Source organism: Hermetia illucens, chromosome 5 (assembly GCF_905115235.1).
Source record: "Hermetia illucens chromosome 5, iHerIll2.2.curated.20191125, whole genome shotgun sequence".
Lineage (NCBI taxonomy): Eukaryota > Metazoa > Arthropoda > Insecta > Diptera > Stratiomyidae > Hermetia > Hermetia illucens.
Genome location: NC_051853.1, coordinates 68,725,047 through 68,752,955, shown reverse-complemented (window position 1 = coordinate 68,752,955; position 27,909 = coordinate 68,725,047). Strand labels below are relative to the sequence as shown.

At 40.0% G+C, this 27,909-nt stretch overlaps 1 protein-coding gene across 5 annotated transcripts in view; it reads right to left on the bottom strand.

Moving 5' to 3' along the window:
* Nucleotides 1-10,482: 10,482 nt before the first annotated feature.
* Nucleotides 10,483-27,909, bottom strand: part of LOC119657570 (irregular chiasm C-roughest protein) — a 269,666-nt gene continuing 252,239 nt past the window's right edge. For 4 of the 5 annotated variants that reach the window (XM_038064531.1, XM_038064530.1, XM_038064533.1 and 1 more), the window contains 3 exons: nucleotides 24,701-25,142; nucleotides 22,974-23,893; nucleotides 10,483-10,778 (listed from right to left, as the gene is read on the bottom strand). In XM_038064531.1, coding sequence (XP_037920459.1) covers nucleotides 23,307-23,893; nucleotides 24,701-25,142 — 1,029 coding nt within the window. In that variant the 3' untranslated portion in view covers nucleotides 10,483-10,778; nucleotides 22,974-23,306. The remainder of the gene's footprint in view (nucleotides 10,779-22,973; nucleotides 23,894-24,700; nucleotides 25,143-27,909) is intronic. The other variant, XM_038064535.1, reaches the window with a different exon arrangement.

The window sequence follows — 27,909 nt, the reverse complement described above, 5'->3', positions numbered from 1 at the left end:
TATGTCTGTAGCAATGCTGGGTATAATAGAGAAAATGTCGGGTTGATTGGAAATTGGGGGCGAAAAATTAATGATTTGATAGCAAGGCAGCAGCGTACATAGTTTGTTGGCGATCCCGATTCCGATACGCCATCACAATATTAATGGCAATGGGAGATACTTAGAGCCATATAAATTTTTTTCGTTGTCGGTTATTTGTCTAATATGTTCACGATTTGGCTGGGAGGTTGTTTGCGATAGAAGTCCTTGCATAAAATATGAGGCGATTAATAGCTGAAACCGTCTACTTAATTGCTCTTCACCGACAGTTATTACACGCTTGAATTTCTATGGTAGTGGATTATTGATGTGATATTGATTGTTGTCTGAATTTCAACAAAAAGTTTCGACTGTGGTAGAGATGGTTGCATGTGACATGTCCTAAATTCCATTCGATTTGAATAGCAATTTGACAAAATGCAAGCTGGGTTGAGTGGCAGCAGAAGTGTTCACACTATAAACTAAGCAGAAATTGTTTGTCATATAAACTATTCCTACAATCGCCTCTACCCATACAAGTGTCACGTTATTTTTATTTCTGAATAAATTCCCTCTTCAACCCTTACATAGGGTCAAGACCCAGGAATCACTTAGAGAAGTGCTAGCGAAGCATAGTTTTGGGAACGTTAGAACAATTCAGCCACGGAAAAAAGCCATTAATGGTTGTCAGGGTACTCTGAATGGGACATAGTCCGTGAACCACATTAAGCATTATTTTCGCCATTATCATCATCAACGGCGCAACAACCGGTATCGGGTCTAGACCTGCCTTAATAAAGAACTCCAGACATCCCAGTTTTGCGCCTAGGTCCACCTATTCGATGTACCTAAAAGCAGTCTGGCGTCCTGGCCTAAGCCATCGCTCCATCTCAGGCAGGGTCTGCCTCGTCTTCTTTTTCTTTTTCTACCATAGATATTACCCCTATAGACTTTCCGGACTGGACCATCCTCATCCATACGGATTAAGTCACCCACCCACCGCAATCTATTAAGCCGGATTTTATCCACAACCGGACTGCCATGGTATCGCTCATAGAATTCGTCATTATGTAGGCTACGCAACCGTCGATCCATAGCTGTTATCGGGTGTGATTTTCGATCCTAGATAGAAGAAATTATCAAAGGTCCCAAAGTTGTAGTTCCCTATCTTTCTTCTTCTGGTTTGACCAGTGCGATTTGATGTTGTTGGTTTCTTTGTTTTTTGTCAGTTTGCCGAAATGTGCCTCAGCTCCTTCTAGATATTCCTGACAAGCAGCCATCCCTCCCTTTTCCATTGTATGACATAGCGAGTGAGTCACCCGTTCTTGAAGTATGACTTTATTATCTTATGACTTATTATCAATTGCCACCTTTGCTTTCTAATCAACACGTCCACGGGTAGTTGGATGGTACGCCGGCATTAGCTCTTCGTATGAGATTGTGTTGGACCAGAATACAACAATGACACGACGCAGATAAATTCTAACCAAGGTTATAGCGGTGAGACTGAGGCGGAACATCCTCAACTTGCTGTTGATGTTGAAGTATCCGTAATTCTAGCTTTTCGACAAAATGCCGAAAACGGACTTAGCTTTATTAATGCATCCCATTAATGCAGATAGGAAGAGTACGGTGACCGATTAGACTGGGATCTTTCCTTTAGCCATTTAACTAAACTGACTCGGTGAAAGAGCAAGCAGATGTCATCAGCGTAGTCGAAATACCTGAGAATAAATAGTCCATACGAAAGCGAATAGGGTTTTCGAGAAAACTATCGCTTGAATTGCATCATGCATTTTTGATTCGTGGGTGTAAAATACGGTTGGGTGTACATATATTTGGTTTATATACCGTGCATGCCTGGCGTGATATAAAAATGCTATTTATTCCCAAATTAGGACACCCCACCTACATGGATGCAAAAAGCTTCCAACCGATCAGGCTAACATCCTTTCTTCCAAAAGGACTGGAAAGACTAATAGATCAAAAAGGATGCACACATTCCAGGCAGCACGCGTACCAGAGAGGCAATTCCACGAAGGCAGCAATCTATGAGTTCACGGCAAAAATTGCAAAGGCGATGTCCGAAAAAGAAAACGCCTTAGGCACATTCATGGACATCGAAGGTGCCTTCAATTATGGCTCATTCTCGTCAAGCCAGCATGGAATCTATTTGCAGTTATTCAGTTGGATCCTGAAGAAAAATCCACATACTAGTCGGCCAGAAGTCTATCGAATTAAGATGTCTTAGGGGCTGCCATGGGGAGGGGTTTCCCCCCTCTGTTTAGGTTCTCGGCAATGGACGTCTTGCTATTGGTCCTGGAAGACAAAAAGGTTTTCGCACAAATATTTGCGGACGATCTAGCCCTTTATTATATCGGTTAGTTTGCGGACACAGCATGTGACCGTTTGAATGCAACACCCCATTTTCAACAGTTTACACTACCTATCCCATCCTGGAACAAACGTTACCACTAAACTAGCAACGCAGAGGTATGTTTGGCCATTTGTCAAAACTTATTGTGAGGGGCAACTATACCGCCTGATCATAGTAGACCATTCTTAGCGTCTCTTAACACATGGATCTGCAGGTTCGGCATACCACTTTCGACCATCAAATCAAGGAAGACAGTTTGAATCGAGGCTGTGTGAAGAATTTAACAACCTGACCGGTGCATCCCACATCAAAATTATACCATACCATCTGGCGGCTGATGGCATGGTCGAATGTTTTCATCGTCAGCTCAAAGCAACAACACGATGTCACAATAGCCGCTGGACGAAAGCATTACCTGTTGTGCTACTAAGCATCCACACAGCTTGGAGGGAAGACCTTGGCGCAACTTCATTACGTCTCCCAGGTAAATTTTTCGACTCACAGTCCAAAAACGAGCAGGTATGCGCATCTAATTTCGCCAACGAGTTAAGACACTGTTTCCAAATGTTTATTTCCGTCGAAATTCCCTGCAACATCAAGCAAGCATGCATAATGTTGTACTTGTGCATGGTTTGAACCAGACTGTGTGAGACACTTGTCTAATCCAAACTGCATCCGAATATCAGGGCTTAACATGTCTACTTGATGTCATCTAAGTACATCAAGTGTGTCAGTTAGCACACACGTAGGCCATATTTTATTGCAAAATTATGCATTCTAACATCATTCAGTAGCCATGAACCCCCTGTTCAGTGCCATGCAAAACCAGCCAACCAACGAATCCCTCTAGAAGATGCCTCTCCATATATGGATAGGCTCTGAAGTATTAGCACCCTCAGATGAATGTATTTATAGGATGGTATGCCACCCTTCCATGACTGTCGTCAAAAACTTTATTAGTTTGAGATCAATGCGATAGGGACGTTGGACATCGATTAGCCAGGTATACGGTACGCTGTCGAAACCATTGGCATAATCGATATAGCAACTAAAGAGGTTTCATTGGCCTCTAGTTACTTGTCCTACAACTATTGAGTCGATAATGAGTTGGTCTTTGTAACCCGTTGACCCAACTCGACAGCTCTTCTGCTCCTGGGACAAAATGTTGTTGGTCTCAAGATGCGCATTAACCCTTCCACTAACAATGGACGTTATGAATTTGTATAGGATTGGTAAGCAAGTAATCGGTCTTGTGTCTGCGGGGTCGTACACTGTGTTTTTTTTTAAGGATAAGGTAGGTTCCCCCAGCGAGCGAAGATGGAAATTCCTGCAGCCGACTAATAACCTGATCTATGCTATGTGCCAACCGACTGTGTATACTGGTAAACTTATACCAGAAATTTTGCACCAGATCTTTAATGTTCTACGCAAAAGGGGCATTCGGAACTCATTGTTGTAACGACACATAACAGTACAAAACGCTACGTACTGGGTGGAGGTAAAATCATAGAGGCATTTCTAATCGAAACCGGGGTCCACCAGGATCGCATTTTATTACAATTTTTGGCGATACTTATACTTCTCATTTTCATTGAGGTTCTTCATGCTGTCTTGAGTGCAGAACATGAAGGTTATTAATGGACTCTGCCATCTCACCTTAAATAACTTAACTTAAACCCTCTCACTGAATCATAAAACTTGGTCAAATGTCTTAGGATTAGGAACAGGAAGCAAGTAGAGTCAGACTGAAAATAGACACCAATAAAGCCAAAGTTCTCAGTCTGATTGGACGTTCCACTCTTCAGCGTTATTTCTGCGGACGGCGATACCAAATTAAGAATAATAAACGTTGGCACAGCAATGCATATTGGGCCTGGAAGTGTGTTAGAGAACTTTATTCAAGACCGCAACGGTACACTACAGTACACTGTAAGAGGCAATGTGATTCCCATTCAGCTCGCCCGAGATTATTACCCCGATATGACTCAGGTACTCGTTCACAGCTGATCCGATTGTTACCCGACATCCAGTCACGATAACAAACCTCTTTGCCACCAAAGAGATTTGAACCGAAACCTTTCGCTACGAAAGCCACAGAACAGAAAATTAACATTTCTTCGGGCAAATATTCTCACTATGCTACTATAAGAGAGCAGGACATGGCAGGTGATCGCTACTGTTGAGCTCGAACTTTCATCAATTCATGTCTAGGCTGTGTAACGGCGTGATAACCTTTACCCGATCTAGCCCTGCCTTAGTAAGGAGCTCCAAACATCACAGTATTGTGGCAAGGCCAATCAATTCGATATCCCTAAAAGCTGTCTGACGTCTTGGACTACGCTATCACTCAATCTCAGGGGGGTCCACCACGTCTTCTTTTTCTACCATTGCCCTTAAAGTCTTTGGGAGCTGGATCATCTTCGTCAATACGAATTAAGTAATCCGCCCACAGGGACCTATTGAGGCGGATTTTATCCACAAGCAAACAGCGAATACAGACTGTTTCTTCCATGCTTGGTAGTGGCAGCATTTGCCCGTCGTCTTGAGTTGACGGGGCCTCCAACTCGTCGATATTCTGGTTGGTGAGCAGTTCATCAAAGTACTCAACCCATCGCTCCAGACGGTGGGATATCAGCAGGATGGTCATCAAGGTATATAAGGCTCCATCCTACTGACTTGTTGGGAAAACTTACTGGGGCGCTTGCTTCTTATACTTTTCGAGTTTACAGACCTGTTGATTCTTCCTTTATCTGTTTTTGAAGTCTCTCTTTCGACGAAATTCGTAATAGGTATCTACGCATGCCCGCCCTCTTAAGAGTACAGCATTCTTCTCTTCTGTTGTTAGCTTACATTTATTATCGAACGTCTAGTCCCGACTTTTTTACGACTGGGGCCAAGTATGTTTATGGCCGTATCAATGATAACGTTCTTCTGGTGGTTATGAAGATCATTTATCGATACTTCATCTCCAGGACCTCTGTTAACTGCGGGTATTGTGGCATCCATTTCTCCTTATAGGTGTAACGCAGGGCTTTGTTGTGAATATCTTCAGTGTATAGCCAGAGAGTCAAGGAGGGGATTCTTATAATTGTAATTGGAAGTGTTGTAATTGGAACCCGGAGAAGTATGCAAACGAGATAGTAATCCGGGTCTATATTGACCCCCTTATATATTTTGACATTCATCAGGACTGAGAGGTAGCGGCGTTCCCCCGTGGTCCCGTCTAGAGAGATCCATGTTTACTTGTGGTCCACTTTCCGCCCAAAACCCATCTCACGCGATACTAATAATTGAATAATTCGCAGTCCGTTATCATTGGTGTTTTTACGAAAGCTATGGGAGCCAACGTATTATACTGGTTCTGCTCCTACTTTGTGTCTCAGCCAACTAATAACAAGTCGGGAAACCGGAAGCTCTGCGCTTCTGGTATCAAAGGATTTGTTTGCTTCTTCTGTGAGTGTATTTGAATACAGGACTATCCCATTTGTACGTAGCCCGTTATGTATATGCATTTAGCATGTCAGTCTACTCAGTTTAGTGTGATATTGATATTTAGTTGCAGTAAATTTACACGGTAAAGTCAATTTTAAGCTACCGTAACTTTGTTAGTAATAGTCATACTATTTTGATCAAACTTGGGGATAACATGCTTCATATTATATTCTATGCTACTACAAACATTTATAACTCTGGGATAAGCTTATGGGGGGTTTTTACACCATTTCCCCAAAAATATGGTAATATACTATTATTAACTTAATTTGAGCAGCTATCGATATGGAGAATATTTTGAGGCCTGGGCAGAGTAGCTTCATGATTTTTTTCAGATTTTTCGGTTGGGTAGTTTCTGAGAATGGGTCCGTTAAAGAAATCATCACTTTCCACCCCTTCACCTCCCCACCTTTCTAACAAATCACAAAACTAAGACCAGCTTCGAAAAGTACTAATCGAGGCCTTTCATTTGACACCCAACATGACTATATTTGATGAAAAAAAAATTTTCACCCCCATTTTGCATGGATGGGGACCCCCCCTAAATCTCAACTTAGAAGGATATCACTCAATGCATGCCGTTCACAGTTCCCACTTTCTCACCGAATTTCGTGTCAATCGGTATAGCCGTTTCAGAGAAAAGTGCGTGTGACAGACAGCCTGGCAGACAGACAGACATTGAACCGATTTTAATAAGGTTTTGTTTTGCAAACAAAACCTTAAAAATCGTGGATGTGTTGATGAGAAAGCGGAATGAGCAGTGGATAGGTTACACATTGAGGAAAGGCAACTCCACTTCAGGTTATACCGTGCAATGGAGTGCGCTATTAAAAAATGGCCGACGAGTGGGACACACCAGAGCTACGCGGAGTAGAGCAGTGGACAAAGAGGCTAAATTTTACGGAAAACTGTGGAGAAAGTTGAAATATATTACCATAAATGGCATAGAAGTTTATGGCAACTATATATTTCCAATCCCAAACCATAGTTTGCGGTCCGCTTTTCGAGCGCCCTCAAGAACTCTCCATTAATGAGAAGTAGGAAAGTCATCTTTAACAACACCGCGTGGCTCATAGGCACTGCAGTGATGGATGAGTTTGTTCTTATCAATTCGAACTTTCAGCTGCTAAACCTGGCCGGCAGTAACAGTCTGAGCTTTGACCTTTTCCAGGAGTTCCTCATCTTAACGATGTATGAGTTGAGAAAATCCCGAGGGAACTGATGTTTGCCTATTATGACGCAGTAAACACGGACAAACTTTAGGGAGCCGAAACGAGGGCTAAACTCTCTTAGTTTGAATCACTGTCATCGATAGGTATTCAGTGATCATTTAAGGCAGCTTGATCTTCTTACTGTGTCTTATTTCCGTCGGCAGCTTGCCAACAGCGTGGTTACCATTACCCAGCGCTACGATGAAGAGATTGATTGACCTGTTTGCGGAGCTGTAAATTGACAGTTCTTGTGAGCGAAGACTGGTGTTTCGTGACTTGAAATAATGACTTGTTCTTCGATGACGAGCTTTGCATTACTCCTTCTCCATTTAAGGGGGTCATCCCGGGTGTCGGACCCGCGGAATCGAGTTTTTTTGGCATCAATTGTATCTAGATATAGTTTAGAATATATGTGCAAAGTGTTTTCTTGATATTCGGGGTCATTCGGAAATTATAGTGTTAAACACGTGATAAGTCACATGCCAGATTTATGTCGATGGCCGTAATAAAGCTCGTATTTATCGTATTTGACGTTCGAATGACTTCGCTAAAAAGACGAGAATTGAAGCCAAGGCTATACATGTCTTTCTTGAAGAAACCTAAGGTTTATGGACTAGGTATAGTAGATTAATGATCAGTTAAGATTTTATGGCTAAAATCGCATTCTACTTTTTAAATGTTTTTTTTCGAAACTGCATATTGAAAATCTGCTGCCACTATAGCCCAAAATCTATCCAAAGAAATTCTTTGAAATTTTCATGACGGTCCGCAAACTAGGATAATTGCGATTGATTCTGTAGTTTTTTTTTATTCAGTAAAGAAGCCTTAAAAAAAACACCAAAATTCAAAAAAAACTAATGCTAACGTGGCAGCAAAAAAACACCTTTTTTGGGTATGGCTGTATAAATTGCTCTGTATTTCATTTATGAACTATACTACCGGGCTTGATATATATATAGTGAAAAATTCGTATTTGTATTTTTATCCAGTTCTTCATAAAAAAATTTCTAAAAAAGGCGAAACAAACGGCCCTCACACGGGATGACCCCCTTAACTTCTTCGTTTATTCTTTTAAAATAGGATCCACGCTCGGTTCATCCTGGCTAGTTTGACCACAAGGGTAAAGTTCGGAAACATAGTCGCACTGCGCCTTGTCAAGGCCAAGCTTCTTCCTAGCCAAGTAACCCTCGACATATGCTCTTCCGCCTTGGTTTTGAGCATGAACAGCGAAGTGGAACTTCGTTGGCTAGATGAACCAACTTCGATCTAGTGCACCAAATTCTTGGCTAGCACGGAGAGATCGTGTGAAGGCGTACGTGTTGATAGAGCCTTGACCTGAAGCACAGCAGACCGACCCGTTTCAAATGAAACTATGTCATTTGCTACCAATAATTGTTGAATAAGAACAAAGGGGAAATTTCTTTCAAAAAAACTTAATTTTATTTCTTCGCAAAAACAAAATCTATTCGATTTACAAATTTACTTGGAGACAGAAGTAATAACACAGTTTTTGGCTGAACCTAAAATTAAACTCCATTCTACATAATAGCATTTTAAATACATCATGGAAAATTATAGGGAAAACACTTTCAATTTATTACAAAAATATTTTTCTTCCGTATATCGTGTGAAAAAAAGAATTTTCTAATATATATACTTATTTTTGAACTAAGAATTATATCCGAACAATGCATTTTAGAAATATGAAGAATTTTCTTTGAAAATATTTATGTTTTTTACAATGGAAATGAATTTATACTTCTTAATTTAAAATAAAAAATAATATAATGTGGTGTTCGTATATTTCTCATAGCATAGAATTACTCTACGAAAATCTTTAAGGCGATTGCTTAGCAAACTTTTGCACACATGCGTTTTTTGAAAATTATGTACATAAATACATCATATTCACTTTTTTATCACCATTACCCTTGCTTCAGGCCTAGCGGAAATAGACAGACTTTCTACTTTCAGATATGTATCTATTTTTTACTAGTTAATATGCTAAATGTCATCCATGCAAAGACATCGATTCATTACGTCTAAAAGTTATTTTTAGCCAAGAAAAAAATTTCTCCTAATCTATTTTTAGTATCCACAATAAAGTTAAATAGATAAAATGTGAAACAAAAACTGGAACTAAAATAATACACAAAATGTCAATATTGACGTAAGATTGAATGATTTCCATTTTAGAATTCTCTTAAACTCCTAACTATACATTTTTGAAATAATATTTACATTTTGTGTATTGTTTTTCTGTTGGAATTCCAATGAATAATTTGGTTCACTTTTGTTTTCATTTTTCGGTTTCACATGTTAGATATTTGGTACTAAAAATAGATTAGAAGAAATTTTTGCCTGTGATAAAAATAACTGGACATGCAAAGCCATTCAACATAATAGCAAGCGAAAAATAGATACATATCTGAAAGTATTGCCTATTTTCGCTAATTGAAGCAAGGCTAAAGGTCCAGATAGTTTAGGATGCATGCTTGGAACATGCACTCTGGGGTGAGTATCGATTGGGTGAACTTAAGTTAAATATACTTATATTGGCACACACAACTGTAATTCGAGTAAACAAAAAGAAAAATCAATCCAATTCTATCACCGAAACCCTGGTATGTCGTTGGAGGTATCAGAGTTCGGAAAATTCCTCAGCTGCATACATATATATGTCCATTGGAAAAAACAATTCAGGATGAAAATAGAAAGGAAAATGACACGTTTTCTGTGCTCACTCACATTTTTACATTGAATTCATGCTTTAGGGAACATTTATTTTTGTTATTCTGTAAAAAAGCCAGTCTATATATTACTATTTATAGAATTCAAAGTGGCAGAGTAGAAAAGCCGTAAGATACATTTTGCATGCTAAATGTATGCCTTAATCCTAGTACATATATCTCTAGATGATCTCTTAAACCAAATTAAAATCAAGTGTTTCTTCTGTTCTTGATAAGACACAAGCACTAAACCTTAAAACTAGTCAGGTACATAAGTTCTTGTTTTTCTAAGCTGCAGATCTTTTAATAATTTCAGTTTTTTCGGGTAATTCATAGTTTTTCAATCGTTTGCAAATGAAGGGCCATTTGATCAGGATACCAAATGAAAAAATAATATAATTTCAATCAGTTGAAAATATCCAAAAAGGAATGTGATGGACTGTGAATGTCAAGGTAAATATGATTCAAAGACTTCCAGGAAAGTATCTTTAACTTTGACCTCATTCACTCATCTTTTTTCATAACAATTTTTGGAAAGAAAGCTCGCTCAATTTCGTTTAATTCTCCTTTATCCCTAGTCAAGGAAAACATCATGCAACATTTTTTTATAGTTTTTTTTTTTCTATCTATTTAGATTCTTTTTTCATTTTTTTTTCGCAATCTTAGAAAACAGAAAATTCATTTTCTCTCTAGTTTATATAGACATAATAATTCGTTTACAACACTATAAATTCTCTAAGCTTTTTTCTTCGTAAACTTAAAAATTATGAACGGGACGCAATAGCATTAGAATATATGAATACAAATTAGTTTTAGTTGCAGATTCTTATTTCGGTGATTTGTTTTTGTGTGTTTTTCTGTAATTTTCTTTTATTCCTTCAATCGGTTGATTAAGCATGAAGACGTTACGTTTATTAGCAGAAAAAATGATGATCGTTCACTTCGTTGGATCTGTAAGAGATGAAGAAGATTTTTTTAAAATTTGGTTATATTTAGCTTGGAAATCTGGTTTCTATGAATAAGAATTGAAAGGTTATTGATACTAGGAGAGATATTTGCAACAAGTGGCGCACGAAAGCGGACCAGATTTAATGGTATGCTAGCGGGATTTGGTTGAATTGGAGTTAACACATTAACATATTATTATTTGGAATTAACACATTATAAATTGCATCAATGCAGATATTTTCAATCTATCTTTGAAGCTAAAAGTAGATATATCGAAACGTTTCTGGTCTAGTGGTCTCTACCATTTGACCTACTTTTGAATTTAGATGCCTGACAAGTTTGGTCCAACTAAACTACGCTTTCTTCCCCTATTTATTTTGATTGCATGGCAATTCTGGTTTAAAGCTTGTCCCGTGGATTCCAGCGTTGACTAGATAAACTTGCGAAAGTATGAGTTTTCTTCACGTTACTTGATTCAGAATGAATACTTGAATTCAGCAATCCGACACTGCGCAAAGAATGTTAGATGATTCTGACATTTCGTCTCCTAATTCGCCTACCCTGCCCCTAAGCAAAATTTTGCAGACAAGCAATGTTCACTATGGCAAGGGTATCGTACATACTGGGGGATCCAAAATGACCACTCGGGTGTCAATTGAGAAACCTGAAATGTGGTGTAAGTTAAGGTGTGCATCTACGATAGGCTGAGTCGCTAGGCTATGGACAAAGAGTCACCCTGGGCTGCCAAAGGATCTTCTATTCTCCTATTCAGGAAATTCCTAGTTCGAGCTAACAGTCATAAAGGAAATCTAAAAGCAATCACAATAAAACAAGATGAATACGAGGCATGTCCAGAAAGTAAATGGACCTACGGAATCGTCGATATGTTGACAACACTGCCATGTAGCCAGATTATTCCCCTTCAAAATAAGAGGGATCATATTTTGCAAAAAATATCGATCCAATCTCCTGTCGAGTGCGAAGTTCGCGCCGTCATCCGCCACCTCCTTGTGAAGGGAAAAATATCAATTGAGACTCGAGAGAAAGAGAGAATGAGGTTAAAACTATTTAAAGGGTTGCTTACTACACGTTTGAAATCAAAAGACATTGTCTACCATGACGTCATACCTTGACATCTTCCGCTGAAAAAATTAAAACCACGATTTAATCCAAAATTGTCATGTCATCCGTATTTTGGAACCATAAGACATAATTTACATTGAATGTCTTGCTCCGAGGGAGACCATCAATTCGGTAAGATACTGTGAGGCAAAGGCAATTCAGAATAAAAGGGGAAGCATGTTGACAAAAGAAGTCTACGTGCTGCACGACGATTCCAGACGCCACACTGTGAATGTCACCAAGCAACTGGTGGACTAGTTTGAATGCGGTGTTTTGAATCATCTCTGTAGTCCACTGACTTGGCAGCTTCAAATTACTATTTGCTCACTTTCCTGGAGGTGCACGATTTGGCATTTTTGCTCATTTCTGCGATTTTTGTACTCCTCATGTTCACTTCTTTTTGAACACTCTTAATTTATAATAAGAATTCATGAGCAGCCAAGTCAAGTAGTTTCTCAAAATGGCTTTGTTAAATGGGTGACCATTTTCCAAGTTCCGTACTCTTCCCGTTTGGTATTGATGTCAAAACTCGGCTTCGAGATGTACTAATCGAGAACATTCATTGATGCCTGACTGCAATATATTTAGTGAAAAACAATTTACCCCGCTCATTTACATATATGAGAATGCCCTAAGCTCAACGTAAAAGTATCTTATTCATTACATTCACAGTTCCAACCTTCATACCAAATATCGTGCCAATAGGTGTAATCCTATCTGAGAAAAGGGCATGTGGCAGACCGACAGACGACAAACAGGCACGACTAACATGAAGTCCAAAGATTATTGATGCGTTGGCCCGCATATGGGGAAGCAGAGAGACTAACGCAGTTTATCAGAAGCATTGATCCAATCAAATATAGTACTGGTCAGCCAAGGTGATATAAATGTCTATCGGAGAGGGAGTCTGTGGGTCTGACTTTTATCAACTTCGCGCTGGAACATAACATGTCCTGGTAAGCTAGCGAAGACTTCACGTACAGCAACCATTGAGCCAGACAAACGACTTAGAAGGCAGTAGCTAGGATCGACCAGAGGCAAAAAGAGGATGCCTATAAAGGAGTCTGCAAGAATCTCAATCTAATCATTTAGCGGAGCAAGAAACAGTGTGTTAAGAAGCTCTACTCGGAGGCGGACATAAATCCGTGGGAGAGTGCCTATAGAACCGTGATGGCATGATTTAGAGGCTGTTCATTTGCAGGCGTAATTCGAACGGTAAGAGGGGGCAATGATACTTTCCACAGATCTCTAACTGTGACGAAAATTCCGGCAATCCAGTTCAGACAAACTGATGAAAACCTACAGTAGAATAGGCGACAAGCAAGTCCCGGATCTAGACGGCATGTCGAATAATGCTCTCAAGCCCGCTGTGAAATCCATATCGAACATGTTCGCCGAGTTATCCGAAAGCGTGTACCTACGGGGGATATATTCTTCATCATGTAAGTGAAAAAAATTAGTTTTGCTGCCTGGTCTGGTGAATTTTCGAGTGAGCAATCCCATAGGCCTATATATATTTTTGAAACAGTGGTATAGAGAAAATGTTAGAGCAAGTAATTTGCAATAGATTACTCTCGGTTACCGAGTACTAAGGAGGCCTTTCAAATAGGCAGCATGGACAGATAAATCATCAAATAAATGAAATCCCGATGCTTCCCCTGTTAGAAATCGGCCCAGAGGCCAGTTTCCGGTGGAAAATGGGATCTAAAGGCAAAGGTCGTCGATAGGTCACAAATAAAGGAGGGGCGACCGTTCCATATGTGCCTATATCACGGAGTGATATCTATTCTACCAGAATAGTCAACGAGTGGGTGGCTCCAGAAGCACTTGGAATGGAACAGTAGAGAGAGGACAAGTGCAAGCGTCTCGGGAAGTCTTGGAAGGAGTTAAAGCACATTTCAGCAGACCATGTACAGTGCCGGGTGAGTGTAGCGCACTGTGCCCCACCCAGGGATGAATGGCACCCATATACATTCCATTGTTCTACGACGAGACGCTCTAGACTGAACCACTCGTTGACCTTCTTGGGTAGTGGATTCCATTGCAAAGCGTAACCTACAATGGAGTTGTCACTTTTCCCAAATGTATGACGTATCCACCGCCATCAATGCATGCAACGCCAACAAATTTTTTATTATGGTCTTAGGCCAGAATGTCGCGGTGACATGACAGAAGCATGAATTAATTGAAGCTACTGCCATATAGTAGCAGAGAGGGAAAATTGGCGCCTAAGAGCCTTAGTGTTGATATCGTTCCATTTTCAGATTTTGAATAAAACAGTAAAGGAGAAATAAGTGCTGTTAATGCGTCGAGAGACATTGACGGAAATGCTTTCTAAATATACAAATCAGCACATTCGATGATCTGTTTATTAATGCAAATAGCAGAGTGCAATAACCAGACTAAGAACATTAGTCTCGGAATCCTCAGTCCAAAGCTGCTTGCTCAGTGCTTGCTGCTTGCTTCATGGCTCATTGAGGGAGCACGCATATACCTACAGGACAGTGTAGAAGTCCCCGACGTTTTCCGACTAAGGCAGCATAAAGAACATCATTAATAAAGAGAACGAGAAGTACTGGTGATGAGACGCAACCCCGGCGAATTCCACTTTCGATTTTAAACTTCTCCAAGATTTTACCTCGTTACAGCACATGATATTTTGTGTATCACATGTCCCTCTGATAACAGCTACAATTTTCTCCGGAATATCGCTTCTATGTAGAGCATTCCAGATGCACTCTTTGTAGTTGTAGATTTAAATTTCGAACCCTCCTCCATTATTTCCTACTGACGACTATCTAGCGTGGAGTCTATTTACACTACTTAACATCCATTGACTTTAGATAGCGAAGGTTTACCACCTACGCCAAGTCGAAGAGGATTTGGTTCTGCTATAATAAGTTCCGAAATCTTCGGGAAGATGCGTTCAGATTTATTATGCGGTTTCCATGGGGTATTGACCTATTCGGGATTATGTCACCAGACTCGGAATAACCTACAATTCGTATTGCGGAACCTGCCAGGAGAAGCGGCAAATTTGCGCAGCCCGTCGATGAAATTGTCTTGGTTTTGGTTGCCTTACAGGTAGTTTCTAGTTAACATCTTCCCGACAGCAGAGAGCCCGCAAATACCCACGAGTTGTTGCACTTAAGATTTGTGCTCTTCTTCTCAATCTTAACGACCACCCCTTTCCTCCAGTCACCGGAAAAGATCTCATTTGAACAGAATTTACATATGAATGGAAGTAAAAACTCCGCAGAGACTTCCGGGCCTGTACGGGAAGCTTTCGCAAGTAGACCAAGAGAAATCAAGGCAGCTTTATTCCGTTTGAGCGTGTTGATAGAAGCAATCCAAATTCGCATGTCACGGTCGTTTGCTATATCATCCACAAGAGGGGGAACTTCATCGGGTGATATACGATTCAGTTGTTCGTTATTGTGAGTGAGATGCCTTGCGATAGCGTAGTTAGGTACTCCGAAGACTTACGCCTCAATGGTTGAATTCCTTCTATAACAATGCACACTACGCTGTATTTCTCGTGCTTTTTCATGGTAAAGGAACTCCAACGCACAGCGCTCTCCTCTGGTTTGAGACGTCAATAAAGATCCATCTTCACGTTTCAGCAGTCCTGTAGTATTTTTTTGAGATGTGACAAAGGCACTTATGATGCTGGCTCAATAAAGTTCAACTCGTTTGCGAATTGCGAAGATGGTCCATATTGATTTTGGAGGAGGGGGTGATACAATGCCTTCACATCAAATATCCGGCAAGATGTTGTCAGAGCTCATCTTGGCTTTAGGAAGCCTCTTCAGAACTCTATGTAGTTAATCATAAAAGGCATCCTTCTCCACTGTGTCAAAAATCACTGCTCATCCGAGCGAGATGTTGTTAGAGCTCACCTTGGCTTTAGGAAGCCTCCTCAGAACTCTATGTAGTTAATCATAAAAGGCATCCTTCTCCACTGTGTCAAAAATCACTACATAATTGTAAGACTCCTCAACCTGGACCGAAATATTCCAGTCAGGATCCTGTCAAAAATTGGCCTTACGGTAATGGTCAGCAAGATTTGACACCAAATTCGCGTCTATTAACACTAAGCTTAGTAGTACAGAAGCAATAAGAAATAAAGCACTCTCCAGAGGCCCATCATCCAACTTCACTTAGGCCCAGAGAGTAAGCTTAAATCGTCAATCATAAACCGTTCTCGATAGCTACAGGTCATAGTCGTGAGGTTCAAACTTGGTTCTAAGATTACTACAATGATAATTAGTGCCTTCTATTGGATGCTAGAAGCATAAAACACTAGATTGTTTTTCTAGCTTGCTGCAGATTCACCTCCCTCAATAGCAGAACTCACGACTTCTATCTCTAAATTGATAACTCTGTAATTTCTGATTGTGAAAATTACATCTTACATCTTTATGTTTGGTAAATGCGTTATTAGAGGAAACAAGTCGGAATACCGGAAGCTCGCGCTTCGGGTATAAAGGTTTTGTGTTCATCTTATGTAAGAGACGCACATTTTTCTGTCCGTATATAGCTACAAATCCAACATAATCCTTCATATTTTTCCAAACTACAAGACATACGTACATATTAGAGCCATAGATATCACGCTCACCCTAAACAAACAAACTGCCTATTACCTACTGTACACATATATGCACGTACCTAAATTTATCGTACCCATATTTCCGATTTACTTCTTATATCTATTTGAATTAGGCACTACCCGCAAAGTTCATTAGCACGCGTATATTATATACCTACATACACACATGTCTGGTTGACAAATAACTAAAAAACTAAAACAAAATAATTGTCTGCGACCCAATTCCTAAGAACTCATTTCGTTGTGATATTCACGAACTGATATGTGATGATGACGTCATGCGGGTTGTAGAGTGAACGAAATTCACAAAAAATTGTAAAGTTTCACCCCCTATAACTTTGTTAATAATAGTTGGATTTTCTTCAAACTCGACCAAACTGTGCATTATATTCTTCATTACACGCATGCCAAATTTTGTACTTCTGGGATGAACATAAGGGTGGGTGCCGGGTAAATTTCTAAAATGTGGAAATATACTATTATTAACTTTATTTGTGCAGATATCGGAACCGGATATATTTTGAGGCCTAGATTTCGTAGAGATGCACCACTGTGATTTTTTTCAGATTTTTCGGTTGGATAGGTTCTGAGAACGAGACCTGTTACACTTTTTGTGGGCCATATTTTGAACCCTCACTCCCCTATGTTTCACCCAATGTCAAATATTGAACCAGATTCGAAAAGTACTAATTGAGACCTTTCATTTGATACCCTACATGGCTACATTCTGTGAAAAAAAAATTTGCACCCTCCATTCACATGTACGGGGAGCTCCCCCTTAAACTTAACACAAGATGGCGCCACTTACTGCATGTAAAGGGATCACCAGATTACATACTCTCACCAATTTTCGTGACAATCGGTCAAGCCGTTTCCGAATAAATCGGGTGTGACAGACAGACAGACAGACAGACAGACAGACAGACAGACAGACGGACAGACGGACAGACAGACACCGTCTCGATTCTAATAAGGTTTTGTTTCACACAAAACCTTAAAAAGATCTCTTGAAAATTGTTCAATTAAAAATCGGTCCTCAATTTCCTAATAATTTTGACTTAAGCCTCCATTAAGGTCTTGTATCTCGTGGGGCTCATTAGCTTAACATCTTGATTCACATCGATTGGAGATCCCACTCTATCTAGGTGTAAGGAAGTGCTCAGGTTGAAGGCGATGAATGATATTCTTACTCTTAGAAAATAGATGCCAGAGCATCAAGTATTTATTTTCGCCCAAAAGAACTAAAAAAAATCACTCTAATGAGTTTTCTTATCCATCAATTCAACGTATTCATAGACGTCCGTCTTACTAACACCATCAGATGTGCTTATTAGCATATGTGATATAACCTTAGAGCCACCCACAAAAGCTTTGATCATTCTCGAAATGTCTGTCGCTACTTTGGAACACTGCATGAATATTCATTTATTTCCTAGAATACTCAACGTCTCCTGGCTAGAATTTCAAAATGAGCAACTCAGAAACCGAAGGATATCCATCCTAATTATTTAATATATGCGAAAAATCACTAAACCTTCAACCTGTGAAGGTCTTCAAATATATCTTGTAATTAAATCCTCATCAATTTTCAATGAACGAATCTTGAAATGGAGCTGGACCGGGATTGCTATAAATAAGCAAATTCATAATGAGCGCAAGGATCTCCTTACAACTCTCATAATAAAATCGAACGATAATTGCTGTGTATACATAGGAACATGCACTGTAATGGTTGCAAATGCATTAGAAAATGTCGTTGTCGCTGATCTTGTTTCGAATAGTTCGTGCAATTAAATTGATTGCCATCGTTAAATTGATAGTTGCCTTTATGGCTCCATATTTCAACTCTGAATTGCTGACTATACGCAGCTCTCCGAGAAGCACGGCAATCATCTTATTCGAGGTTTAGTGGTTGTTTTTATGTTGGACGATTACTGGGAACATGAGGATATGGTCCGTCGCAGATGTCCATACATAAAATGCGGTTTATTGTTAGACGATAAAGGAGTACGCTTTTATTAAATGAAGCCAGACATTCACAACTACTCGACTTAATATTCCCATTTCAATAATGTTTCTTTTCCTCAAATCAAGCTTGAATTAGTTCAACCAGAGAAGCCCATAACAACACCAATGGATACTTAATGATTCCGGTTAAAAGAGCTCAATTCCGATTGGTTTTAGTTACACATGTGCGCTCCTTTTCAATAAAAGCAGGCAAGGATCCCGTCCATCATTGTACTAATTTAGTTAGCCCCTGTATCATCTATTATTCACCTTCTAGGGTAAATTCGATTGGAAGCGATGCCTAACGTCACGGAATGAACGCCTACGTCGATACGTCTAAAACCAGTCTTCCTGCTACACCTACAACCATTCGAAGAATATATGTAGAATGGAAAAAAGACGTCGAAACGCCCACACCTGATACTTGATCAGCAAATACTTATTTCGATTAACCTTATATAAGACATAAATTAGAATAAATTCCCGCGAGCTTTCTATTAAAATTTATCTGGCGGCGTGCAGGTATAAATTTATCCATTCTATACCCTGAACTTGAATCGATGGCGAGGAACTAACTCCTGGGAAGGGATTTCTTTGATACTTGGAGGTAGAAATACAAATTCGAAAAAGTTTAAAATCAGGACTCAATTGTGCTGTATTAGATTCTACCGAGAATATTAATAGATTCATCCAAAAATATCAGAAATTCTTAAAATAGCAAGAATTAATTTGAAGTGTTAAAAGTCTGCATTTTTTCACATCTCCATGGTTGATGGCTACAACTTTTTGCATCTTATTTCAAACAATCGAAATCATCTTCAAAGACTATGAATATTACATTTTCTTGAAATAAATCTTACTTTATGGATCTGATTAGCTTTGGGTTTGTGTCTGCGCTAAAAGAATCTAGAAGCTGTGGATATCTTTCGGCTTCCTGGAAATCAGTCTGAAGCTTGGAGATAAATTATCCCTTGTCTACAAAATCACACTGTACTAAACAATCGGATCAACTTACAAAAACATTAAGATGAACTTTTTCAGAGAAAAAGAATGCCTGAAATTTCGTAAAAATGAGTGTGTCCACCCATTAATCAGTTATAAGGTAAAGCTAATTTAGACACAAGGACTCGCTGATTAACTGAATTAAACAAGGTCCTAGAGTGGTTGTCCAATAGTTTACAACTAGCGAACTATTCACTTTAATGTAAGATTGACAATCTAAGATTTATCGAGGTAAAGTAAACGTACACATAAACCACAAGTTTGAGCTACCGCAATTGGGCTAACAAAAGTAAGATTTGCACCAAATTTACCGATTGTATCTAAATCATACAACTTCATTTGAGCATATACCATGCACTCATTCTGTTTTTTCATTTAATAGTCGCAACGGCTATATTCGAAAATAGTGAGTCTGGTCTAGAATCTTTTGAAGGTTTGAAGAGCAAGATTTGGTTTTGCACAAAACTTTTATGAAGTGATTGGGTAGTTACGCATTTGACAAATATTAGCCGCATCATTTCTTGTTAAAATTTTCAAGTGCTATGATGAGAGACATTTACTTGCCTGGGCTCGAAGAACCATGTGTACCATTTTATCCGAATTAACTGTGGGTACACGACGATTTCTTAGGGACTAGCAATTTGAGGTGGAAGAGCCAACTTTCATCTACTACAATTTTATCAATAGTAGGACGATTTCCATCAAACTTAGTTAATGACTTTTAGAAGCTATTGACGTTATCCTGAAGGAAATTAAATACAGCTGAGCGCAGGTACTCTCCAAACGATTGGGAACTATTAGCCATATACGAAACTATCAAATACTTTAGGCCTAGAAGAGGCAAATACTTTTGGTGTTCTTACCGTCTTCCGGTATTTGGATTTTAATTGACAAGAAGAATTGCCGTTGCCGGTGATCTTTCTCGGATAGAATAAATTGAATCAGTACTACATGTCAAAGAAATTGAATCTGCGCCAAGGGAGGATCAGAAAATTCATCATTTACAACTCAAACATACAAAAATTCCTGAGGTTGAAGTGTCATTGATTTGTGACATCTGGGCATTAAACGTTCCTTCCCAAGCTCCAGAACAGTTCTGTGGTAGAATATGTCTCCTCCAGGAAAAATGGTAAAAAACAGAAAACCGCGTTTTGCCTAGCCGTCGATTTAAACGGATTGTATGTGCCCAGGGGCCAACATGTATGGATCGTCAACCATCAAATATTACTCCTCATTTATATGCTCAACCAGCAAAATCTCAACTTCCAGTTACTGACAGCCAATCAACTGCGACAAAAATGCTATACGGGCAAGAATTGCGACTACCAGAAGAATTTTGTCTCTCCCACAGCAAACAACACGTGAAAGTGTGACGGTGTCCATCGACAAACCGAAGTCAGAGGAAGATATAGAAACAGTTGGCGAATTCGCGGAAGACACCGAAAATGAAAAGAAATTACATATAGAAATCCTAATCGTTATGATAGACGGGTACCCTTCCGTAAGGGAATAACATATACAAAAAATCAAAAGAGGAAAAAGCAAGAATCCCTTTCAATGACCGGTATTCGACGATAAGATGAGGATCCACTACTGGGGATAGATCTGGAACTTAACTGCAACTCCCTTATCCAATAAAATGTTGTGAACCCATCCACTCCTTCCTGAAATATTGGGAATGATCAGGCATAGTATCTCGTTACAGTCTTACTTTTCCGAACTAGAAGAAACCTTTCTTTCTTGTTTGGATTTAGCAAACTTACCGGATGCGGAGAATTAGGGACGAACAGGCATAACCCTCAGTTATAGGCGATTTCCAAACTAATACTAATCTACTGTAAGCTTTTTTTTCACGCGTTACGAAGGTACGAAAAGAATCATTCACATCAAAGCAAGAGGAGATAGATGCCAAAAGCTCCGACGACACAATTTTTCAATCTTGAGCCAAAAAGGTTCATACTCCAGAGGCTTAAGAGACCCTCCCTTGAGACCTAAAACCTCAAAGACAATATGAACGAAGGACAGGACAAACCAGTTCCCAGCGTCTAGACGCATCCGTTCAACCTTCTTTGTAGAGTTTGTACTTAAACCTTAAGACAAAATCACAAGGACCACAAGAATTACAAGAGTTTTAGGGTGTTTTAGTCAACAGACCACCTCTCTCCCTTACAAAAAGGGACAGCCATTACATATACGCCGCACATTATCTTCCATTATTTAAGTAAAAACATTCACGCACAATACGGGAGTGGACGACTTCCATCAAAAGAAAAGAGGGACAACCGAAGAATAACAAATAAAGATGCCATGTATATGCAAGAAGAGACAACAACGTCTGCCTCGTCTTCTTTTTCAACCATAGATATTGTCCTTATAGATTTTCCGAGCTCTATCATCCTCATCCATACGGATTAGATGACTCACCCACCGCAACCTGTTAAGTCGGATTTTATCCACAACCAGAGCGCTCATAGATTTCGTCGTTATATAGGCTACGGACTTGTCCATCCTCATGTAGCGGGCCAAAAATTCTTCGTAGGATTTTTCTCTCGCACGCGTCCAAGAGTTCTCAATTTTTTTTACAAAATCATAATCTTGTACATTAAGAGGCTTGACCCTATGGTGAGACGTTTCGGGGGAAAAAATTTTTTCTAAGCTGAAATAGGCTCTGTAGGCAGCCAGCAACTGTGCGCGGATTTCATCGTCATAGCAGTTATCGGTTGTGATTTTCGACCCAAGATAAGAGAAATTTTCAGCGGTCTTAGACCGTTGTTGATGTTGGCGGTCAAAGAGTGGTACTCACGATTGAGCATAAAACCAGGGAAACGTCTGCCGAATCAACACCAACAGCTCTAATACCAAACCCTATCTCCACCTCCATACGATGATCGCTGCAAGTTGTTTCTTAATGAAAAACTGCAAACGGAGAAGGATGAAGGCGAGTCGCCGCGTTTGAAAAACTACCAACTGGTCCTCCAGGTTGGGTATTGGTTAGGGCTGATAACCCTACAGGGAAAACCGATGTTACGAAGCCACAGAAGGAGTCTCGTACAGGATGGACTTCAAAACGACGAACATGGCGGAAATACAGGAAATATTTATGCCGATTCCAGTTGGATGACTATACTAAGTGTAGTGCGGAACTGCATAGATTATAGCCCACCTGTGTGATATTCACTGTGGAGAGGAAAATTTTAAAAGACATACTTGAGGAGGACGGGGGCGAGAGGGAGAGATACGATTATCGGATTAAGGCATAGTCCTACTATCTGAATCGAAATTAACCGAGCGCAGACACCTGAATGAAACCTGGTGCAACAAAATGTTCTTGTAAGACTCCAGCAATCGAATTACTATAGGAATATCCTTGAGGCATACAACCTAACTTAATTTCATTTAATGAAAAATTAACAATAGAATATTTTAGGTTAGAAAATAGTGAAAATTTGACTCACCTATTATATCCTCGAGATCAGTCTTTACTTTTTGGTTATTGCCTACACTTTAGTAAATATATGATTGTTGTAATTCCTTCCATATTTCGATAACACTGGAAGGATTCGATGGCTTTATTGGTTTTACTACATTGTTCACTTCATTTCATTAACTTATTAGCAATATCGAAGAAAATAAAACTTTTCCTTTTTCTGTCAGTGATGTTGATTGAGGCATTGTATCGATTGCGCGTTAGTACACCATATCACCAGGATCATATAAATACTCGGCACAGTTAAATAAGTTTACACGTAATATACATCGTACACACTAGAGCAAATTAACATTTGTTTTTACACAGCAGTCGGGGGTGGCAAAAGTGACGAATTCGAGGTTCTGAGATACGGATTGCCATAGATCGCACTATAACGCGGATCGACCGGTAAAGGATTCTGTACATATTGTGTCGAACTCGTATGATTACTACCATTTGGCGAGGCGCTTACACCACTGCTTCCACCTCGTTCACTGCCTTGTAAACTGTGTGGAAGACCGTTGTCCTGTCGTATCTCACTGCGCGAGCCAATAACACTTCCCGTTAGACTACCGTTCATAAAGGACATGGGCATAGATTGGCCCCCGTTCAGGTGGGTTTTAGTGGCCACCGTGGTGAGATATTGGGGCGGAGGGCTATAGTGCGTAGTGTAGTCAGCATAAGGCACGTAACCGGTGGTAATATCAACCTTGAGATCGCTGTAGCTTGAATTGCGATCGCCGGCTTCTTTGCAATTTTTCGCGATTTGATGCTCACTTATTACATCCGCGGGGGGTAGTTTCTTCTGTCTGCACTTAAAGTAAATCACAATGACTATGATGATGATCATAAGTACTGCCACCGATGAAACTCCTCCAACAATTGTCATATGCAATGGTACGGTTTCTGGAACGCAATATAGATACTTATTTAGATTGCATTTTATCTTAAATATATTTTAGGGTAATTAAGTCAAATTAAGAAGGCAGCCTTGGTATGAAGAGATAGGAGGAAGCGGATGCTGATTCATGTCAAGTGCACGACAGCATGGGAAATATATCGTAAAATAATTCGAAGTTTCTGTCATTATAATTTTGCGTAATTAGAGTTACTCTCGGTAAAGCAAGAATATGAAAATTCTGATTTTTTTGGGTTTTATTGACTCGCATAAACCTTCAATTACGAATCTAAGGAAGTTCTTGAGAAGGACAACGGCAAATACCTTTACTATCTCAGTATACACAATTTCCAAATTCAATTAATTTTTTGCAGTTTATTTTCCTTTCCATTTGCGAATTTTTAGAACCCGGCAGTCAATTGTGATTTTTAAATAGACTTCTCAGATTTTTGTATTAGTGCTTTTAAGGTTTTCATACTCAAGGTTTGCTATTTAAAAGCAATGAATAATTTTCTGAATATAGAATAGCTATAAAGTGGATCATTGGGTAAGCACTGGATATCTTATTTCATATCAATGCAAAATGGTTTTTGCCGGAGACAGCCATAAATGAATAGCTCTCAAAGCGAAGGCCAAAAATGCAAAACTGTCTCAGATTTGGTACGAACGTCTAGTTCGTCAATCACTCAGCATTGTATGGATAACTAACTAACAAAGTTGAACTCAATCATTCCGTCTTTCTTCAAGATTAATGGCTCTGCATAAACTAAAAAACCACAGTCATCATAACCAATCACTAGGAACAAGTCACTTACTTTGGGCCTGCAATTGTATCTCGATAATATCATTGCCATAATCATTGACTACCGTGCAATTGTACTTTCCATAATGATACGATTGGCTATCTCGAATGATCAATGTTGACCGTACACCACTTGGTACGGCATCAATCAGAATCGAGTAGTCATGACTATAATCTGCGTTGATCTGGTGTCCATTGAATGTCCAAGAAACGTGGCGTGCCTTTGGTACTGATGTTGCGTAGCATTCGATACGGGCCGTGTCGCCAATCAATCCATATTGAGTCTTGGCCGAGAAGATCGATGGTGATCCTTTCAGATAAACGTAGGCGTCCGCCATGATTTCCTGGTAGCCTGGAACGTTGGCTTTACAGTAGTAGCGACCAGCAGTTTCATTCGATACCACGAAGGTTAAGTTTGACATTACGCCTACAACCTGTTGATTGGAAATGCGAGACTACAATTAATATTGATATACTGTGTTCTGGTGGAGACCAGAGCTATTCTACAATTATACTACAGTGCGCCGAAAAAAAGTAATGATGATTAGCTTTCAGTAAACACTTATCAGATATGGCCTGGTTTTCTGTAGACAATAGCGAATCGAGGGGAACTGAATATGGGTGTGCGAATGATAGCTTAGACGTTTTTTTTTTTAATTGGTGCTTCAAAATTCTGCATCAAACAATTATTTTAATGCAAGTTGGTACCAACTGATACCTGGTTATTTGTGCTGTGTCATACCATTTATTTATGGAAAAATAGTTCAACCTGTCTAATGTGTTTAATACCGAAAATCCAATTTAACAATCTGCCCTTCTATTAATAACTCCTTGGAGAAAAGAATCGAAGAAACAGTTCGCCACTTATCGTAAGGTTGGACAGCTGCGACCCCCTAAATTCAACATCGACCGCTTGTATGCAACCTATCTTGCGATAGATCCGCTTGAGAATATCGATGCGTATTGGGCCACGTCCCGAAGGAGTGCCATAAAATTCGCTGACTGCGGAATCTTGGAAGCGGATCGATGAACGGAACGAGTTGAAGGCTCTATTGACCGCTACGAATGAAGGCGGGCGCCACGCGATTGAACCCGATACCGGGCGAAATCCTGAGAAGTTCAGCGTAGTGCACGCCGTGACAAGAGAGAATTTGCTATTGCCCCGATCAAGGAAGCGGAAAATGCCGCAGATCGCAATGATTTCAGGAATGTATACCGCAACACGAAAGGGCTTGCGTGCGTGCGAAGAGGGCGATTGTCAAGATTCGAAAGAAGGGGACTCGTATGCACTGTGGTCAGAAGGTGGAAGTGGCAGTGAAAAGGCAACACTTTAAGGAGGAGCGACAATTGTATTGCGGGCTACCCATGCATTCGAATCTCTGCCAAGATAGCCGACGAGTGGGTCCCCCTTAGGCAGCCGGGAAGGAGTGCGAGCATCTCGGGAAGCCGTGAGGGGCGCTAAAGAACAATCAGGTAATCGTAAACGATGGCGCGTAGGTGTGGTTGACGAATTATACCCCACCGATGTATAGGTATATATAAGTTAAGTTAACAATAGCCTTCTCAATATATTCACTTTAGCAATATTTTGTCGTGTCGTACCCAGTGGGCGTTAGCCAATCTATCGCGTTGTATCGTTCTCAGTGGGCATTAGCAAAACTGTCGTGTCGTATTGATTCCACTCCTTAACGCGCTGACTGAATTTCAGATTATATCGAACCGGTATTAGGCGCTGGCTACCTGTATAGTCACAAGTTTCGTTATGAGTTGTATCCCAATTACTCTGAACTACTTTAGCGTCCTGAAATTGAGAAGATCCAAGCAGTTCAGAGTATGGAACAGATGGAGGTTACCAAGCAGCCGAAACGCACATCCATTGTAGAGAGCAAAGAAAACTTCCACCGGACAAACCAAGACAATTATCGAATTATGTACATTATCCGCGAATAAGGTCGGATTATGATATTGCCGCATGTCTTCTCCACGAGACTCGATGCTCTACCAAATTTTTTTCCTGATAACTCAAAAACCAGTAAAACTCTCCAAAAATGGCGAAAGTTTCCTTCGGGATCAGCCCCAGTGGCTGTCTTGCGAGTATTTTCCGTTTAGCTAACATGCAAAGTGGCAGGGAAGAATGCTTTGTACGAGGTCTGATCAAAAAGTTCCAGGACTTTTCAAATCGCGCACCTTCACCTTAACTTTAACTGCTGGTTTTCGCGGGAACCTTCCTGAGTATCTCCATTTCTTCCTCTAACCTTCACCGAACCGATTGTTCAGCTATTTTAGTGAAGTCTGTTTTTCGTATTCCGCGTTTTTTGTCATGAACGTAAAGGAGGAGCAAGGTGTTTGCGTGAAATTGGGAAAATCGTTCAAAAAAAACTTTTCAAATGCTGGTCATGAAATGATGAGTCGTTCACGGTGTGACGAGTGTTTTAAACGGTTCAAGGAAGGCAGGACATCAACGGAAGTAACTATCGTTCAGGAAGGTCTTCAACTTCTAGGATTATTTTAGCTATCATCTTTGCAGCAGCAGGGAGCACGTAAATACGCCACCAATTATTACAGTCCAAGCGGATCATTTTCTTTGGAATCTTGACGATCATCCCCAGCAGATCTGTAGTAACTGCAGGTGCAGCGATAAATAACTGTGGGGGAGACAATTAAGGCCAGCGAGCTTATTCCGTTTGAGTACATTGATGGCCGAAATAATCTCTCTTCTACTTGGAGGAACAATCCGTATCCGCACATTACGGTGAGTAGCTTCTTCATCCAGAAGACGAGGAATCTCGTCGGATGTGATACGATTAAGCACAATCGTTAAGTGTTCTTTCGACCTCTTCAGTTGTTCATCATCGTGTGTGAGAAGTCGACCGTTGACGTCCTTCACAGGATCATCGAAAGTTTTGCTACCACATGCAATCTTTTCCGGGATAGCGTTCTGAAATCATTATGATCTGAGGCATTTTCCCCTTCTCGGAGTAGTGTAATAGCAAATGAATCAAAAATCATGCAAGATAAGAAAAAGAACAGAATATTCCCATATACTATAAGCAGATATTTTCACATGCAACAGGGAATTACAATTGATGCGAACGAGCAGCCGCCTTGAATAATGCACTTCTGTGCTAAGGACGGTTTGTATCTAATGCATTCCAGCGTAACTTGATGATGTTTCGTGATGTGATATCATATCGGCACGGACATTACCAAACATTACTTATC